At 47.8% G+C, this 19,764-nt stretch overlaps 1 protein-coding gene across 1 annotated transcript in view; it reads right to left on the reverse strand.

Annotated features, from left to right (window-relative positions):
• MYO5B (myosin VB) overlaps positions 1-19,764 on the reverse strand; it is a 233,138-nt gene that overhangs the window by 95,635 nt on the left and 117,739 nt on the right. Inside the window, 4 exon segments of the mRNA XM_006177898.3 lie at positions 8,626-8,678; positions 8,680-8,892; positions 14,255-14,364; positions 18,194-18,301. Coding sequence (XP_006177960.3) covers positions 8,626-8,678; positions 8,680-8,892; positions 14,255-14,364; positions 18,194-18,301 — 484 coding nt within the window.

Consider the following 19,764-nt stretch of genomic DNA (forward strand, 5'->3'; position numbering starts at 1 on the left):
GGGGTCTATTACTAATCCCATTCCACTGCTGGAGAAACTAACCTGCCCAAAGTCAGACTCAGTAGACAGAAGAGCCAGTTTGAACCCAGAGAGTGATTTCTGAGACCACATTCTTAAGTGAGAAAGGAATAAAAGGAGCATTTAAAAAAGGAGGAAGAGATGACTAGGAAGGGCTGTGGACAAGAGGGTAACTTCCCAGAGGAGGAAGTGTCAGAGCACATGGAGAGTGGGAGGGCGGTAACATCTGTGAGGGACCTGGGCTGGGGGCACAGTCTTCAGCCTTCACACCTCCAGCCCTCTCACTCTAAGTATATGGACAACTGAATTTTCTGTCTTATATAAAATTATACCAGTCCTTCCAAGTAGATTGTTCTCCCTAACTATCACTCTCAAATAGAAATGTTGAAGCTGCCCCTAGTAGAGTTAGGGATGATGGTGGTGATGGTGGTGGTGGTGGTGGTGGAGAGGTAACATCCTATGCAGAAGGACCAGCAAAAATAAATGCATCAGAAGTGCAACAGGGCCAGCTCAGTGCCAAGGCAGTATCAGGCTGCTGCTTCTCCTCCTCCCCTGTGCCCCCCTGCCACACACACACCAAGGTATAAGACAAGGAGAAGTGGGGAATCATTTTGAGATCAAAGGAGTCAACTGCTTGGAGACAACCATATTAAAGAACTGCCTTTCATCATACCCATGTCAGAGGAATAATTCTAGGTTAATAAAACACGATCAAAGATGCAGAGTCCAAGCTGGAGGCCCTCCAGACCATGCAGGAGGGAGGCACTGTGCCTGCCAGTCAGTACCTTGGACTGGAGTCCTCCCAGTCCAGATGACAGTCCTATCGATGGAGTTATGTCTCTTAGAGCCTCGTTTCCTCTCCCCACAATCCCAATGCACCCCAAGAAAGGTTGCTGATGACAGCCAAACTCTAGAGGAAATTTAATTAATAAAACCCAGAGGGAAGATAAAAGAGCTACCCTAGCAACTGACTAGGTGATAGCAATTGCGTGCGCTTCTGGAGCTTGTACTGAGCCCCACAGATAAAGGACTTCTTATCTCCCACTTCTCATTTTTTTTTTAAGGTTTACTTTGGTAGCACTCCACAAAGAACATTCTCATTAATCTGAGGCGGTCTGAATAAGCTCATAATTTCCCTATTTCTAAGATATTATCTGGTAACGATTCCTTTGCCGACTAGTATAATTACCTGTAATGCCTGAGGGCCAGGGATGAATGAGGGGTTTGGGTAGCTTGGAAAATGTCTGAGATGACTGACCTCAGAAAGCCACAGATAAGGAGATAGGGCAACTTCTCCTCTACAATGAAATTATATTTGTAGTCATTCTTACCATCAATAGAGATGATTTTTTAAAATAAACACAATAGATCAGTTTATAGTTCACAACATTAAAACGTTACAAAGAAATTTATCCATGAGGGGGGAGTTGGATTTCTTCTATAAAATCAACGTTGAGACTATTTAGGCCAGAATCCTTGGGTAGGAGAAAGGTCAAAACACAGAGTGAGACTTGATGCCGAGAGCTGAGCTCTGTACTCATGGTGGTACAATTATCATCCCTATTTTCAATGTTCTCCTATCTTCAAAACATAGTCAGAAGCAGACGATTCCCTTCTCATTCTACCCAACTTCAGGGTGGGGTAAGGGATACAAATGCCTCTATAAAAATAAGGCAGTGTCTGTGGGAAAGCGAAACTGCAGTAAAAAGTAGTCAACCCATCACTTCTGGTTAATTATCAACCTCCAGGAAGCACTTACTCCAGAGCAGAGAAGCAAGGAGATGCTCTGAAGGCTGGGAAACAGTTCTTTCCCTGGAGCTTGGGTCAAAGGAACTAGAATTTCTTAGCTTAGCCTTGTCTTTCTATTTTACCAAGACCACTCTTACCAAAGGTGGGAGGAGGAGATATGCGATATAGGTCAGACACAGAGGGGGCGTCCAGGGAATGATCACTGAAAGTCAAGGAAGTCCTCTCAAGGTCTCTTTCCTTCCTGAAGCCCATGAAACCTCACGGGGGCACCATGCAGTCTGTTAGGGAGGCCAACCCTTTGGAACTCTTTACTGAACAATCTTGGGGTGCCAGCTGCACCTCAGGATGGCAGGACTGGAATTCTACACATGTACTTCTCTCTGTGCCTGGACGTGCCCACACAGGACTTGTCCTTCAGGGAGAGCAAGGTCCTAGGTATCACTCACATCTCAAGGTCAAGAACAATTATTCTTCTGGAGGACCTAAGTCCATTCAGCTTGCAATGTGCTTCAATTCCAAGATCCTCTTCGTGCCTGGAAATTCCATGTGGGACAGGAATATGCCCACCATATAGTAACCCTCTCCCAGTCATCAGTCAACTGTCCCAAGAACTGTAAGGACTACAAAGAAGAGCAAGTCATGGATCTTGCCCAACAGAGCTATTAGGAAGGCAACAGGGAACCAGTACATGCAATCTCCCAAGGAACAGAGATTTTGTGTGTCCTAGGATTTTAAGAAGGCTGAGTTCATGCGGGTGCTGGCATGGACAGAGAAAAATGGGACTTTATCTGAGCTTTAAGTGTATGTAGTGTATTTGGCTCCAGGTATGCTCCAAAGGGCTGCATCAGAGCAATTCTGGAGAGTTAAGCTTGACTTTAGAGCATTCTAAGTTACAAGGCTCTCCTGGGAGACTTAGAGATTCTAGGGAGAACCCAATTGCTTTGGGTGATCTGCTGGATCTGAGAACACTGGGGCTGGCTATGCATATCCACTCTGAGGAAGACATGTCCAGGGATCTTCTGGGCTATCCAGGGTTGGGTCACTGTTCTCAGGCTGAAGGGTAAATGCAATCACTGACATCTCCCCCTCTATTCTCCATGAAACCTTTCCATACTGGATAGAGGGAATGGCTAGTCTTCTCCCAAGAACTAAATTGGAATTGTAAGATTATCCATAAGTCTATTTTGAAGAGTGAGACCAAGAAAATAAAACAAAGAAAGAAAGAATTTCCAACAAAATGATGAAGGCAAATGGTGGGCCTAAGAAGTTTACTTAAAATATATCATTAAAGGCAACTTATGGAATGGTAGAATATATTTCCAAATCATATTTCTGAAAAGGGGTTAATATGTAGAATATATAAAGAAGTCTGACAACTCAAAATCAAAAAATAAATACCTTGACTTAAAAACAGGCAAAGGACGTAAAACATTTCTCTAAGAAGATATACGAATGGCCAAGAAGCACGTGAAAAGATAATCGCTCATCATTAGAGAAATGCATATCAAAATCACAATGAGATATACTTAGTAGGATGGCTACTATCAAAAAAGCCAGAAAACAAGTGATGACAAGGATGTGGAGAAACTGGAACCCCTACACACTACTGGTAGACATGTAAAGTGGCATAGCCACTCTGGAAAACAACATGGCGGTTCCTCAAAATATTAAAGATAGAATTACCATATGATCCAGCAACCCTACTTCTGGTTATATATCCAAAAGATTTAAAAGAAGACGTAACCACACACCCGTCCTTGTTCACTGCAGCATTGTTCACAATAGCCAAGAGGCAGAAGCAACCCAAATGTCCATCAGTGTATGGATACATAAAATGCGGCAATGCATACGATGCGGTGCTACTCACCTGTAAAAAGGGAAATCCTGTCACTTGCTGCAACATGGCTGAATCCGGAGGACATTATGCTAAGTGAAATAAGCCAGCCACAAGAAGACAAATACTGGATGATTCCACTTACATCAAGTATGTGGAGTTGTCAAAATCACAGAGACAGAAAGTAGAATGGTGGTTGTCAGGGACTGCGGGGAGGGAGTCTGGGGAGTTGTTTAATGGGTAGAGAGTTTCAGTTTTTCAACATGAAAAAGCTCTAGAGATCTACTGCACAACAATGTGAATATAGTTCTCATCACCGAATGGTACATGTAAAAATAGTTAAGATGGTAAATTTTAGGTTGTGTGATTTTATAACTACAATTTAAAAAATTTAATACATCATTTAAAAAGCACTGAATAGAGTTCAGCACAAATTTAAAGTTACACAAAACCACAAGAGACATAGAAAGTAACACGAGGGCTGCGAAGGATATAAAATCCCAGCAAACCCCTATTTCCTGCTTCCTGGGGTCCCAACTTCCCTCTGCATCCTCCCCATCGCCATTCCTCAGCGGCAGGCATGAACCTACCCCCACCTTGCTCCAGAAGTCTCCTAGGCCAGCTGTCCGCACCAAGAATGAGCTGGCCATAGCCAACGCCTCACTGACCTTGGCAGTTTGAAAGCTCAAGTCAAAGACAAATAAATGTGTGTTTTTCCCAAATTGGAGCTATTTATTTCCAGTTGCCTCAAGGATGGGAGAGGAATAAAGGATTACGACTGCAATTAATCGAGCCTGTAGAGGCAAATGCTGGTTAATGCAACATGAAAAGGAGACCCCAGCCAAAAGCTGCCTGGCTCTCTCCAATTAATTTCCATCCCCTGCCTAGTAAGAAATACCCTGCAGGCAGCGTCACAGATCCTTAGTCAAGGAAAAGAGCTTGGCTTGGTTGGCTAAATTGCTCTGGGTGTTGCTTGCTTTGTACTTTCAGGAGCGGGGGCAGGAGAGCAAGACGTAGGGAAGTCATGCTTCTGTGGGAAGGACACTGGGTGTCTGCAACTGCTCAGGAAGAGACCCAGGGAAGGGCCCCTGAGCAGGGGAATTGGGGACCAGAGTCGGGGTGGAGGCAGCTGAGGCTCATGCCTTTCACTAGGGTGCTCACAGCCTTTTCTACCGTCTGAACTACCTACAGTCAGAACATCGCGATGAGGCGGGGTATGTGTGTACGATGCTGGCGTGCACACTGCTTGCATATGTCTGTGTGTGTGTGTGTGTGTTTTATTCACTCTAGCTGCTGATTCTATGGTAACATTTGAGACATTTATAGGAAAATCTGGAGTGACTCATCTAGATACAGAACCCCTTCCAGTTCTCTGTAGAATGAGCTTGACTGGTGAGCCAGTATTTCTCTAGCTAGGCGCCACAGCTAATCTGGGGACAGCTACCCCAGTTGAAGTAATTAGTGCCAATTAGTGTAAGGGGGCAGTGATTCATTTGCCAGCTTTGCACACTTCTAACCTAATTCAGAGAGGGAGATAATGCCTTATTCCTTTCCTCTCAAGCAATGGGGTTTAAATGTATTGAGAAACCTGTCCCCACCCTCTTTCCTATTCTCTGCAGCTTCCACATGTCCTCTGCTCACAGATGACAAGGAGGAGCAAGAAAATCAAAAATATTAGGTCATCCCAAGGGCATTTCTATGTGCTCCAAGGTCTACCCAGACTGGGGCTGAGAAACGAGAGAAACAATGGGAAAGACGGTCTCCTTTCCAGTCTTCGGTGGTCAGGGATTTGGGTAGGAAACTCAAAAAATAAACAATAATGCTGGCATTTTCTGATGCCATGGAGGATAAAATGCTCCTCAGAGAGAATCACGTCCCATCGTCATGCTGTAAATAAAGCCTAAAGACAGGAGCTAGTTTGCAACGGGAGGCAGCTGGCTAGACAGGAGAGTAACAAGCATGACACTCACGTTCACATAACTGAAAACGAAAGATCTGGTGGGTTTCTGAAAGGTGTCTTTTTTGAAAGTTTCTGAAAGATATCATCTGGTGTCTTTCAGGTGACTTCTGGTGACAGTACATAGCTCAATGCGAATTCCCGGATTCCACCAAATCTTGTCATTTTCTCCCAGATTAAGAAATGATGTCACTGACCTGATAGATCACAAACAGTATCTCCAGATTCAAGTCACCTGCTTTCCTGTGGTGAAGTTTCTGGTTTTAATCTCCTAAGAGTTCATTACATACCCTCTGACCCGAAAAGTGAACCAAATGTCTACAACAATCTGTCAGCAGACCAGAACCGTTGAGAAGCACACGTACGTACATTCAGGGACGTCTGTAAGTGCTTTCTTGTCGATGAACAGCCCAGGTAGGCAGACAGCTGCTTAACTCTGACCCTGCCTGTCTCTAACTTGCTGTGCATGAACTCTGCCGGCAGGGCGTAAAGCCCACACTGCAGTGAGCGGACGCAGGAGGAACCGTGTGTGGCATTTCTCTCCCCTCAGGAAGAGGGTGAATCACTTTCTAAATGTGACGGCTTTATGATAAAGTTTGAAAAAGCAAATTAGCTTCTGAGAAAGAACAAGGATTAAGAAAAAAGAGAAAGAGAGAGAAAATAGCACAGCAGGCCCAGAAGGATGCACGGGGGCAGGGAACCCCCCGTGAGTGTGCGTTACATGGCCCCGCGCTGCCCTGCCCTGTGATGGGACCCGTCCTCACTGGAAAGCTATCACATGTTCTCAAAGGAACCCGTGGCCACAATGAGACGAGGGAGACACACAGGTCAGGAGTTGGCACCCAAAACAGGAGGTGGAGTTCTCTGAATCCCCACCCACCCACGAACAAGTGCGCCTTTCAAACCACAGACAGGTCTTCGCTGTGACCTATTTCTCCCCTTTGGGCAGTCAGGCCAGGACTGTAGAGAAAATAAACTCAACTATAAAAATTAAATGGCAAATATAAGCACAAAACCTCAGTTTGCAGGCGCCCCGCTGATACCTTCAGACTCAGGAGCACCAGGAGCCCAACACACAGAGGGCCCCCCACTGACAAGCGAAGCCTCTCACTGGGGAGCCCTGGGAACAGGCATTGAGGATGGTCTGTAGCTGTGACAGAACTGAGGCGTGATACTCTGTGTATCAGTGACACTGCAGTCATCATATATTTATATGCTATTAACAACAAGTCTGCATATTAATCTTCCCAAATCGAAAACTTAGTAAAAATAGATTCTTGCCCAGGTACTTCGTCAGGTAGGAAGAGAATTGGGTCAGAGAATGCAGCCTGAGGTTCTCTGGGTCTTACACCAGAAGGTAACACTAAAGGTGAGCTTTTTGGAAACCCAATTACCTGAAAGTGCTCATGGCAGAGGGAAGAGTGACACAGAATTAATTACTGACTCTCCCAGGGTGCACAGACTGGCCTGCGTTGCTCTGCCCAGAGCAACCGGAAGGCTGAGCCAAAGCAGGCACGAGACGGACCAGGAGGAGAAGCGGCGCCTGCCGTCGCTCGGCTGGAGCCCTGGAGAGCCCCGAGAGGATGCCCTCGCCTGCCTCCCCTTGGGGTCACTCTGCACTGTGCTCCTCATCGCCGAGGCGGCTTCCTTTTACCTCTGCTTTCTCCTACCACTGGGACTGTGATCCTGTTCCAAAGGGCTTCCCCCACCGCCCGTGTTCTACCCTCTCTTTGAAAGATCACAGTTCCAACCTCACCTTCCGCATGAAGGAAGCTCTTCCTGACTGCGCCAACAAGCATGCACCCTTCTGCCTGTAAACCGGCGCAGCGCTAAGTGACCAAGCCCTCACGCTGCCCCTGCTACAGCTCCTGTAGCTCGTGCACACGACTTAACTCTTTAGCACGTTCTGGAGGCACTTGTGATGCCAAAAATCAAGTTTCCTTCTTCTTGCATCGCTGCCACAGCATGTGACATGGTTTGATTTGAAGCCCAGTGACGAACAAGAGCAGCAGAGAGGGACCAGGACGGCGCACCTTTGCCCGGGGAAGCGGCCGCCTCTGGAGGAGGCTCTCCTTTCCTGCAGCCTCAACTCCAGGTGCGCTCTGGCACAGCGGCCCACGAAGCGGTTGTTTCTACTCAAGCATCGTGGCTCTTACAACTCTGCACTTTAATGGGTCCAAATTTCTATTTTAAGACAGAAGCCATGACTTCTATGATATAAAGATCCAGGAGGATTTCATCTATTATTAGCTTAAAGAGGGCAGGACATTGATCATAAAAGAAGTGCAAGGGAGGTTTCAACCCAGCACATATAATTTCAAACAATTTGAGAAGGACCTGGAAAAACCCTCAAAGAGGCTGTGGCTCAAAACTTCATTTCAAGCTAAGGAAACTAAAGATCAGAAGGGCTGTGATCTGTAGAGGGCCATTCAGCTAGCTGGTGACAGCACTGCGCCAAAAACTCAAGTGAACGCCTAGTGAAGTACACTTTCCACCATGTTGCCTCTCCCTGCAAGATACGCTCTTATAATAGTCCTTTCCGTTAGGCTAGGATTCTGAAATGAGAAATTTCAGGAAGGACCACACACAGCATCCATCTGTATAGCACTGGGCACAATCATGGTGTTAAAACAATCACCCTGATTGGTGATACAGTGAATGAGGTTGATTGTAGATTTACATAAAAACGAAAATGAAATATGAAACCTGATGTTAAGTCCACAGTAACCCCCTGTCTGATGCCTGGCAAGACACTGCCTCTGGGCCTCAGTTTCCCAGATGGAAAAAGGGATGTATTCAGGGCTTCTCAGTCGGGGAGTTACTGGGTTTTTTGACAGGATCAATTCTTTCTCCAGATTGTCCTCCACATTGTAAGACATCGAGCACCCCTGGCCTCAGGCCACCAGGTGCCAGTAGTGACCCAGTCACTGTGACAACCAGAAATGCCCCCTTCCTCTCATGTATCACACTCCCCGGGTTGAGAACCACCAGCAAGGGCTCCAAGGTGCCTCCTGGCTCTGAAACACTGGAGGAAGATACCGCCATCGGCAGGTGGAGGGGGGCCTACCCGTAGATGTCCAGGACCCCGATGAAGGAGTGCTGCTTGAGGGAGGTGTGCAGAGGCCTTGTTGATGTGCGCCACGATCCAGCCGAACAGCTGGGCATAGATGTGCTTGGCCAGGGCATTGCGCGCGTTGACCACCTGCTGCAGGGACATGGTCTTGACGTAGGTCTCTGAAGTGGTGACCAGCTTGCGATGGCACAGCCAGTGCTCCATCTGGCCGTGCTCCACCCCCAGCAGTTGGCAGAAGTTGCTTAGGTGCTCGTCCTTGGGCTGGAAGAGACAGGGGAGGAAGGTTCAGGAGGGGCATGAAGGACAGCCCACTGCCACGCCCTCTCCCCTCCTGCCTGGGGAGCGAAGGAGCCCAAAGCCAGGCCTCCCCAGAGCCCCGTTTCATCCCCGCCACTGTTCTAGCCCTCTCATGCCCTCGCTAAGTGACAATTAGGGCCCAAAGAGTGTTGCTCAGACCAATAATACCTGCTAATGACCAAATCATCAGCAGGGCTTTAAAAAAGAACTCTCTTTTCTGGGGCACTCCTCCACTGCCAGCCGGATGCAGAGTACCTGGAGGGGAGGGTTCCCAAGTGAAGGGAGCAGCACGAGAACTGAGAGCTGAGGAATGGATAACCCGTTAAGAATAAGGAGCCAGAAGGCAAAAGTCACCGTGACTGCAGTTTCCATCTGCAGAGTTCCACATGCAGTGCTTCATCCACGGCCCGGAAAGAAGTCCCCACTTACAAACATTACCCTGGATCAGCACCTGGTCTGAGGGCTCGTAAACAGGCCCTGAGCTGAACCCCCTGGACAATGCGGGGCTCTGACGCTGCACGGCCCTAAGCTTCCAAGTAGATGTGCCTTACCTTAACCTCAGCGATACTAACATGTTACTGAACTTACTTACATTCTTAAAGCACTTGCCACTTGGGAAAAAAAGTAAATCAAGGTGGAAAGCTAGGACAAATGACAAAAAAAGGGAACAAATTTTGACCTGGAAAAAACTAGGAGTGCCTCCAGTTTAAGCCCCTTCTCTGTACAGGTAAGAAGCTGAGCCCCAGGGAAGTATAAGAACTTACCCAAGGTACCCAGCTGCCTCTCCCAGCTGCATTTGATCTTGACCCTCATTTACCCCAAAATACCAAACAGATCACCTGGCCTTTGAGTCACTGATAACTAAGTCACCCACTGAGCCCTGTTTCACCCCAGGTGTGAATGTCTCCTGGGTAATCCTTGCTGCCCATTCACGACACCCCACAGAAAACCTGCATTTCACCCAAAGGTTCTTCTTGCCTGTTATTCATTCCTTCATCTAAATCCCCCCAGGAAAGCTGATAACCCAGCCATAAGCCTGCCGGAGAGCTTCATAAATCTGAGTCTTGAAAGGGAGCCCTCTGGAACGTCATGTGCCACCTCCTAATGGCCCTAAATTGCTTGTGGGACTCATTTTCTGATGAGGCTGCCACACAGGCTGTACATGTGGTCTTGTTCAATTAACACAGATAACTGTACCATTTTCACAGGCAATTTTTTCCCTCCTACAGATATTTAAAATCCATCTACCCAAATACACATAATTACAAAATAACAGAATGCCAGAGTAGGGAAGAACCTCCAAGAATCATTAAGGCCAGTGTTTTTCCAGGGTATGGTTTGTGGAGCAATAGTTACAAAGGCCATTAACTGGCTTTATTCAACGAAAGTGGGTGTTGGGCGGGGGTGGGGTGCTGACACCAGGTTAAACACGCTGAACTGGCTTGTTAACGTACCCTGCAAACGCCAAGAGAGGTGCATCACAGAGCATTTCCTGAACTTACTCGACAAAAGACCCTTATCTTCCTAAGAAATGGCCTAGGGTTAAGGTTCCCAGGAAAATATTTGGGAATCATCATTCTAATTCAATCCCCCTTACTTTTCAGATGAGGAAAACGGGGCAAAGCGAGGCTCCCTGACTGTGGCCCAGAGCTCCTAACCAGGCCTGGGGGAGAATCAGCTTGGGCTGGGTGGGTGTGGACAGGCCCCTGTCTTTTCTCTCGTTCGGCAGGTGAGGTTACCACAGCTACTTCCCCTGGCCAACAGTCTTCCTCTCTGGAAAACAGAAAGCCATATGTGATAGCGTTGAGTGTCTGGGGACAGCTTGGCAGGCAACAGGTTCAGAGGTGGCAAGTGTCCAACTTGTTAATCTGACCTATTTCCAAGAAATTCTTAACTGCTAGGCCTAGCATTGCAGCTAGATTCCCTGTCAGTAATTGGCCCGCTAGCAGCAAACATGACCCCACAGGCTCTTCCTGCTCACTGGCATCTCGCAGGTGAACGCAGTGGAGAAAGGGCCCCAAGTTCTGGAACTTTTTGATGACCACCTGGGACAGGTTCCCATCGGCTGCAAAGAGGCATGGCTCAGCCCTTTATTACCTGCATCTGGCTGTTGATTAAAGGTGCTAGCTGAAACTGATTTCACATCATGCAATTACATCTAAGCTTAATTAAATGATGCTAAATCCATTACAGACAGCCAGCATCATAGGCAGCAGATGAGTTCTGTGGGCCCATATTGCCAAATTCAAGAAACAAATTGCCTCTGGTGTCCAAGTAATTGCACGCTGTTGCATCTCCAAGGTAACTCAGGCAGTCACAGAACACATTTTCATGCTTTAATTAAAAATAAAAACTACCGAGCAGAAGGCACCTTACATCTGGACAGACAGCCTTTCCAGCAGGAGGTCCACCCTAAGTACCCATGGAATAAACCAAAATCCATTTGAGAGGGACTTCCACCAGCAACCGTTTAGTGAAGCATTTTGACAAGCACACTCTGCGTGCCCAGCAACGTGCACTGCTGGGGGCATCAGGCTAGTGGAGGACAGCCCCAGCGGAGGCGCTGACAGCCCCTAGGAGGAAGCAAGGCTGGCAGCGGTACAGGGAAAGAATGCTGGCTGGGCCCCGGCCTGACTTTGCCATTAACTGTCATTACGACTTTAGAGACACAGTTTCCACTCTCTGGGCCTGAATCTTTCCAACCCTGTGAAAGGAGAGGGATGCTCGGAAGGTCCACTCTGGCTCTACCAACAGCGATGGTAATAGTCCAGAACTCAATCACGTGAGCCCTGTGCCGAGGCAGGTAAAGTCACCCCCACCCAGATGAGGAAACAGACTGAGAAAGGTAAGTAACGATCAGTAAGTGACAGAACCAGGACTTGAACCCCGGCAGTCCTGCTATAGTTCTCACTCTCAACCAGTTTTCGACACAGCCTCTAACTGGAGAACCATGTAAGACTAGCCTGGACCACGGACCTGTGCTCCAAAGCCTCTGACTTCCTGTCATCTGTAAGAGGAAGGACCTGCTGTGCATGTGGTGTCCAGACCTCTACCTGCCAGGCGTCCTCCTCCTCCTCCCTCACCAGCATCTGTGTCCTCCGTCCACACTTCCGCAAGTGTGCCCTGAGAGCCCACCTTCACACAGTCTTCACACGCACACTCAGTGGGTGCCAGTGTATGTCAGGGCTGGAAGAGTGAGCACAGGAGACATGGTCCTAGGATTTGGTGGGGGAACAGGCGTTGATCAAATAGCACCAATAAACATTCACTTTCCTTGTCACCTGAAGGTCCCCTCAGAGGCTGATGTGGAAGGTCAGCTATAAGAACAGAGAGACACTTCATTCATGAGACCAGTTCTCGGCTTTCCAAAGAGGTCCTGGCCCCACCCCACCCCCAGCCACAGGTGCTCAGGAGCTCACTGCCCTGGTTCTCGTGCGTCACCGTCAACCCCCCATCAGATCTGCTCGTCTGCTCCCGCTTGCATCACCCCTGCGCCCAGGGAGCCTCCATCATCCACCCATCTGCTTACCTACTGCCCACCCACCAAGTGCTGAGCTCAGAGCTGGGTGCTGCTGACAAAAAGTGAGCACAGCAGTTCCTGTTCCCATAGACGCTGGGGTCTCATGAGGAGGAAGACACACAGAGCTAATCACCACATGATAAATGTAAAACTGCAACCATGCTAGGTGATTTGGAGGAGAGAAATGGATGCTGTAAGAATCCATGATGGGGGATGTGACCTTGAGAGAAAGGGGACTATGAGAGGATGGGGTGGAGGCCAAGGGAGTATCTGCCATCTTCCCTGCATTTCACCCGCCTAAATCCAGGACTTTTTCGACACCAATGTTCCTAATCGCACTGTCCCCAATACTGAGCAAAGTATGGTTGCCCTTAGGAACCAAGGGACATTTACAGGGGTGTGGGACCAGGGGACAGCACAGACCCTCCCTGCCTTTCTCATGAGGGGACATGCTCTGTGGGTCCTGAAGACTCAGGCCAGGGGAGTGTCTGGCCTGCACTGGAGGCCCATCCACCACCCCACCAAGGCACCAGGTCTTCCTCTACTCACCTCGATCTGCCTCACAGCATCATCACTGCCAACCGCAGTGCCCTGTGATGCGCGCACACACACACACACCCTGTCCCAGGGCACCAAGCACTGCCCAGCTCCAGCATTCCCTCCTTCACGTTGGGCCCAGGCAGGTGAACCTCTCACGAGGTTGCAGACTCCATGCCGAGGATGGCAGCAGCCCTGAGGACCCAGGGACTCCCCCAACCCAAGACTATTTGGCCTTTAGGGGAGATGGATGGGGGTGCGAGAGGGTGGTGAGCTCAGGCAAATGCCAGCTACTGTTCAGGCCTTCCCCTCCCTAAAGGCAGGGCCGGTTTTAACTTCTGATAACCCCTAACCCCACGAACAGTGGGAGGTTAAAAAATGTTGGCTCAATTGAAAAAGCATCAGCTTGTGAGCGGCCTGGACTTGCCCATGTTCATAGTCTGTAGTACTACCTTCTGTGTTTCCCCAGCACCCCGTTATTGAAATTCCAAGTCCTTGGTAGCAAGAATCATACCTTGCGCATCCCAACACTTAGCCATAAACAGGCACAAAATAGGTCGAAAGTAAACACCTGCAGATTCACTTACTCAAGGTCAGAACAGCAGTGCTAGCCCAACCCGACACGGTTACACCCCAGACAGCACCCAGCACGCTGTCTACACTACTTGTAACTGGCAGCACACCACCCACTTAGACATTTATCTCCCACATATAAGGTACTACATGGGGCACCAGGAAAATAACAGACACCATGAGCATTTATGGAGCACTTCACAGTCTGCAATCCTTTCATACAGATGTCTCAATATTCTGCCCTGCACTGTCCAAATCTTGGCAACTGTTATCATCTGTCCTGTCTACCCACTTAGCGTGTGTAAGCCCCTTGGAGACAGTCACCAGGTATGGTGCCCAACACTCCTTCATTTCCCTGAAGCACAGACCTCGGCCAGGAGCTCAGAAAGAACTCATGCACTGATAACACAGATAGAATTCCACGGACCTCAGGGTACTTAGGAAATCAAACCATCAAAAAGAATTTATTGAATACCTACTAAATTTCCTGCCTTCAGTGATAGGAACTTGATGGCAACTGATTTGAAAAGGATTTGTTCTTCTCAAAAATATCAGCAAGGCAACAGAAGCCATTACCGTTAAGAAGAAATAACCTATGAGTGTCCTCTAAGCGTAAAGACACATTTCAGTTGTATAAACCTGTACGAACAGAGTAAATTGTGTACATTTTATCTCTAGTGCTGGTGTGCAACTTACTGATATACTGCAGGATTCACCATCACGCTCAGCCTGAATCTCCACGTTTCCAAGGTGTAGGATGGAAGCAATTATCTTAAAAATGCTTATCTGATGGGACTCTCTCACTCCTGGAGAAAAAAAGAAAAAGAATGAATGACATTCAATATCCATGGTAGGACAGAAAGGATGTTTTACCCTCTTATTAAAGACTTTAAAAAAAAATAAGGTTTCATTTTCTTTTCTGGGCCAATGAGTCCTAAGATGATGCAGGCTCCCCACCAAGTAATTACCACTCAGGGAATCAGCTCCAAGGGCAAAGGGGCTCCTTAGACTAACAGGGAAATATCCTCATGGTGACTGTCCAGATCGAACCAAATGGGTCACTATCATCGTAACCTCTCCAAGAGCAAAGGAGAGGGAGCAATCATGCAGACCAATTTTGGACTTCATTTCAACCAAACACTTTATGGATGCTTTTATGAGTTTAATAAGAATGGTCATTTATCTGCAGTCATTTTTCTCCCAACATAACATCCTGCAAACATCTGTGACACACATCCGAAGTGCCAACAGAGGGAGAAGAGGAGAAACTTCTCCTAGGGGTGCTGTTACGGGGCTGGCAGGCCAGCTGGCTCCTGACTGTTCCCCACGGGGGCTGCTGTTCATCAGATGATCTGCTCCCTCAGTTACAGACACGCACACCTACTCCAGAACAACTGTGGTAGCAAACATTGGCTGTCAATTCTGTTACTTGTGCAGGTTATCAAAGACGTGGATAATCTCTTAAAATTTATATTTAGCTTTAAGGCATTATCATCTCTTTTTGAACTACAAAATATTTCAGATTTTGAAAAAGGATCCAGAATAATATAATGAACGCCAATCAACCTACCATTCAGTCTAAGAGATAATACAATTATCCTCCGGATTCCTCCCCAGATGGAGCTACTTATTTTTAAGGCATTATTTCACTCGGGCTAAAAAAGAGTCAATGACATCTAAATAAATGGGAGTAAAGATGTGTCATGCTAGGATTAAAAACTTTACTCCGATAATCAACAAAGTAGACAACCCAAGTATGAATAGACAAATCAGCTCTAGACTTTAATGTTAGAGGACCTCGTAATTTTCATAGGGGGTCAGGGATTTAATTTTTATTACACAATATTTTCAAAATATACAAATATAAAAAAATATAACAAATGCCTGTTCTTGCTTCATCACTGTATCCCCAGGGCCTGGCACACAGTAGGTGCTCCTCAGAAACAGGAGCGATAGAATGACTGAATTGATTCTTGCTACACAGAGGCAAGTACTTGCAAATGTCTACAGAAATGTATGCATCATTCAGATATCTGGTTTTATTTCAACTAAAAAAAAAAAAAAAAAAAAAAAAAAACAGCCAGAGAGTGAACAATTGAGGCATATGTCCTGGTTCAGTGTAACTGAGTAAAAGACTGGCAAAAGGAAGAGGCTAAAGCCAGAGGCTGAAACCCAGGACAAGGACAAGACAGTTGTGCATCTGTGTCAGGAGAAAAGCACTGGGCTTTTGATCGGGGTCTGCAGTGCTCTCAAGTGCCATGGAAGGACCAGCCAGGAAGTGGGTGCTGGGGCCATCCATTCACAGGATGAGAGGGACAGATCACTTTCCTCTCCCCTTCGCTTACTCTTAGGAACCAATGCTTTGTCAATTTCCAGAGACCTAACCGCCCTGCAAGGTAGGAACTTAAGCAGTAGATATTGAATGACTGTTGAATCCTAACCGTAGTCAGGATTCCTGCACTATACTGACTAGAAAGTCCCTTCTTAAATACAGGAGTCTCTGAATAAGCAGCGCCTCACTATGGGAAGCAACAAAACAAAATAAAAAAATCAAACACAAAACTGAAGGTGTAAGACAGGGGTTGGCAACCTACGACCTATAGTTTCCATGGCCTGTTTTTGTAAATAAAGTTTTATTAGAACACCACCATGTCTTTCCTTTTACATCTTGTCTATGGCTAAGTTTGCACTATGTTGGCAAAGTTCAATAGCTGCTACAGAAATCATATGCCCACAAGGCCCAAAATAGTTACTATCCTGTCCTTTTAGAAGAAGTTTGCCAACCTCTGGAATTAAAAAATGGACATGTTTATTAAAGAGTAGGGAAGATGGCTTATTAAAATGATTAATTTTACAAATTCTGTTTGCTTTGAGAATTAAAGTACCCAGTCTCTTAGAGCCTTGGAGGAAACAACCTTCTCCTTGGATTAGCTCTGCCCAAGGCTCACGCCAGCACCACAGGAGCCTTCTCCTTTCTGGGCAGAATGCTATCCTGCTCAACTTCATGTCTCCTTTAAACCTGCTCCCCAGCTCTGGAGAGTAAAATAGCCATGTGATATTGGGGAAGTCAGGGGTGCTATTATTAATGTGTTACCTCCCAGCTTCACATCTGCCCTTCTTTGCCCTGCTCTGTGGTACTGGAGCTAAACCCTGTCAACACCTCCCCTTCGCCTGCTGGTGGCACGTCACACTTGGTCAATAGAGGGCACTGCAAGGACTTGGCAAGGCAAGAGCAACAAGAAGACATTTTCACTCCTAGCTCTGATCCTCCAAGCAACCAGTGTTCATCTTGGAGCCCAGCACCCTCCCAGGTGAGCTCCAGCTGTGTCCTCAGGCTGCTTTGAGAAGTTCTGGTCCCACCACCCCCTGGGGCACTGCAGGCTGCTTATACAGACCAGTGCAGGCCCACACCCTCCGGCAGGTTTCCTCACCACCAGAGGGCTTCCTGATCTCGGGGCAGCCACATCCTCCGAGAAGTGTTCAACATCTCAGCCAGGGGCAGGGGGCTCTCCTCATCCACAGCTCCTTTACTGGCTGTTCTTCCTCACCCTCGAGGTAGTTCTTTTGCACCTGCTACTTCTGAATCCTTAAAAATCCTCTTATTTAATAGTTAATTACCTACTACTGCTCTTGTGAACAATTATTTACAGTAATTTCTCTCTGTTGGAACAATCAGTGTGGTTTCTGTGTCATTGGTACAAAAGACAAACCATGTCTATTACCAGTTATCCACAGAAGTGAACAGCACTCAGACTTCAGCGCATGAGGTCCTGGGTTTCTTTTTCTCTCCATCTGGAGATCAGGGCGTGTCCTGTTTGGCCATGTTTTATTTGGACACTGGATAAAATTTCCCTGATTCCCAAAGAATCTAAGAAATGCTGCTCTGGGTTGGTCGCATGACTCAGAAGCCCAATGTCTGTCTGTCAGGGAAGGGCCGGGAAAGCACAAGGGCCACCCTGAGCCACTTTGTGGATTTCAGGCTGACTTTCTGGTTGCAGGTCCCAGGAATTTACCACTTCATCTGCCCAGTTAAGCAAGGATTGCCCTCCACCTTACCATTTGGGGCTCTTCTCCCCCAAAACTGGCAGGGGAAAGGGGCAGTTTTCTCCAGCTCTACTGTCCTTTATGTCCCAGAAGGACAGAGTGATCATGTTAAGGATTCTACTGCTAAGCTCTGCATGGGAACAGCAGAAACAGAAATGACACTGTGTGTATGGATGACAGAGCTTCCAGACCCTTATAGTCTGTTTCCGACTTGGAGCCCATGATTGTGGAACATGGGTGGTTTTGGTCCCCAAGGCATGTTCTTTCTGCAAGAAACCCAGACTACACACGAAAAGACAGGCTCTTCTTGGTTTTCCTCCACTGGCATCAATGGCCTGGAGGAGGTGAAGAGGAGTACTCCGCAGTCCTGAGAGATTAACTCTTAAATCCTTACTGTTAAGGAAGGTCAGCAAAGCTCCACGCCTTAAGCTTGGGGGCCCGAGGGTTGGGATGGATAAGAGAGTAAGAAGATATTCACCGAGGGCAAGAGGGCTTCCCCACCAGCTTGTGAAAGTTGGCAAGCAAAGTCAGACACTGTCAGGCTTTCTCTCCACCAAACGAACCCTTTCTCCCCACTGCCAGGCCCCTTACCAAGGAGAGTGAAGGCTTGTCGGGTCTTCTCAAAGTCCTCAGCATCATCTACACCCTCGATGGATGTGTCTCCTCCCTGTGAAGTGTAGAAGAAGTCCTCCGCACACGCTGTGGCAGGAGAGGAGAAGGGAGCGTCAGGCATCAAAGGGATGTAGCCCAGTTTGCCACAGACCGTGACCCTTGAGGATTTCTCCTCCCTCAGCAAGCTCTCCCAGACCAGAACGTATTCCCAGCTGAGTGTGCAACCCTTCCAAGTATCATCTTTACTGACATCAGCCAATGGGAGAGAAGACCGAGTAACAACAGACAGAAAATCACACCACACTGACAAAACCTGCTGCTGTCTTTGTTACTTTCACTGATACCTGAAAAACACAGGAACGTAAAAGTCCTGGATAATTCACGTTACAGTTGGATTCACCAGACTTGTTTTTAAAAAGGCTCTGAGACACACAAGGAAAGTGACCCCCACCCTAGAACCAGACCTCCGTGACTGCCAATAAGCTGAGTCTGACAGCCTCATTTGACAAACGAGGGGCAGTGATGTGCCCAAGGGGACATGGTTGGTTTTGTGTTTTGTTTTTCTTTTAAGCTGGGGCACCTTGAGCTACCTCAGCACAGGTACTAGAGCAGGATGAGATTTTCAAATGTTTGCTCTCACCTCCCAGCTTCATTCCTCATCAGTCAGGCCCCTGGTAACAGCCTGGGGGACAGCTGGTGACGAGGGGCTCAGTTCTGTCCCAAAATTCAGAGCGGAGGGCAAAAACGCCATCAGCCCCTGGGTGGTACATGCACTACAGGGTTTGGAGGTCAGCATATAAGGCTAAAATTCCACCTAATCAAAATTCCCCTCGAAAATCAATTTTCCACAAGACATAGTACAACTCTGTCCAGTGCTTGGTCATTTCTAAGTGTATAATGTCTGATTCTGACAAGATGCTGACACTGGACACTGGCTGTTTCCCTCCTCCTCTGAGAGCACCAGTTAAATGACTTTCTCCCGACCTGGGCGTGGACGGCTGAACGCACTCCACTTGCACAGGCTTAGACGCAGCTTCACTGCAACTCCTGGGCCTCCTTCCATACTTTGTCCTTCCAATTTGAGCTCCCAAGAATTTCTTATCTCTCTTTCCTCCACCGCCCTGGGGCTGACCTTCAGCACCTGTTGTCTGGGGATTGCTGCAACAGACTCTCAACCTGTCTCCCTGCCCCTGTCCCTGCAAACCCTCCGGCAAACCACTGGTAACTCTGATCACACCACTCCCTACTTATAACCCTTTGGAGACACCCTCCTGCTCCATTGCCCTCAAGGCAAAAGGCAAGCATGGTAGAAGGGCGCCACAGGCCTGGTGGTGAAGTGGCCTCCTCCGACCGCTCCAGACTCAGGCTAACCCTTCCCTCCCCCACCTCTACGTCCCAGGCACACCAGCTTCCTCGCTCATTCCTCAGCTCTATCTCCTGTTCATGCCTCAACGGCCCTGCCTACCTCTCCATCCTGGTCTCCCCCATTTCCCACCTTGGAGTCTATGTTCCAAGCCACCCTGAATGCCAGTTCCTCCTGCCGGTCAAGT

This window comes from Camelus ferus, chromosome 30, assembly GCF_009834535.1.
Source record: "Camelus ferus isolate YT-003-E chromosome 30, BCGSAC_Cfer_1.0, whole genome shotgun sequence".
Lineage (NCBI taxonomy): Eukaryota > Metazoa > Chordata > Mammalia > Artiodactyla > Camelidae > Camelus > Camelus ferus.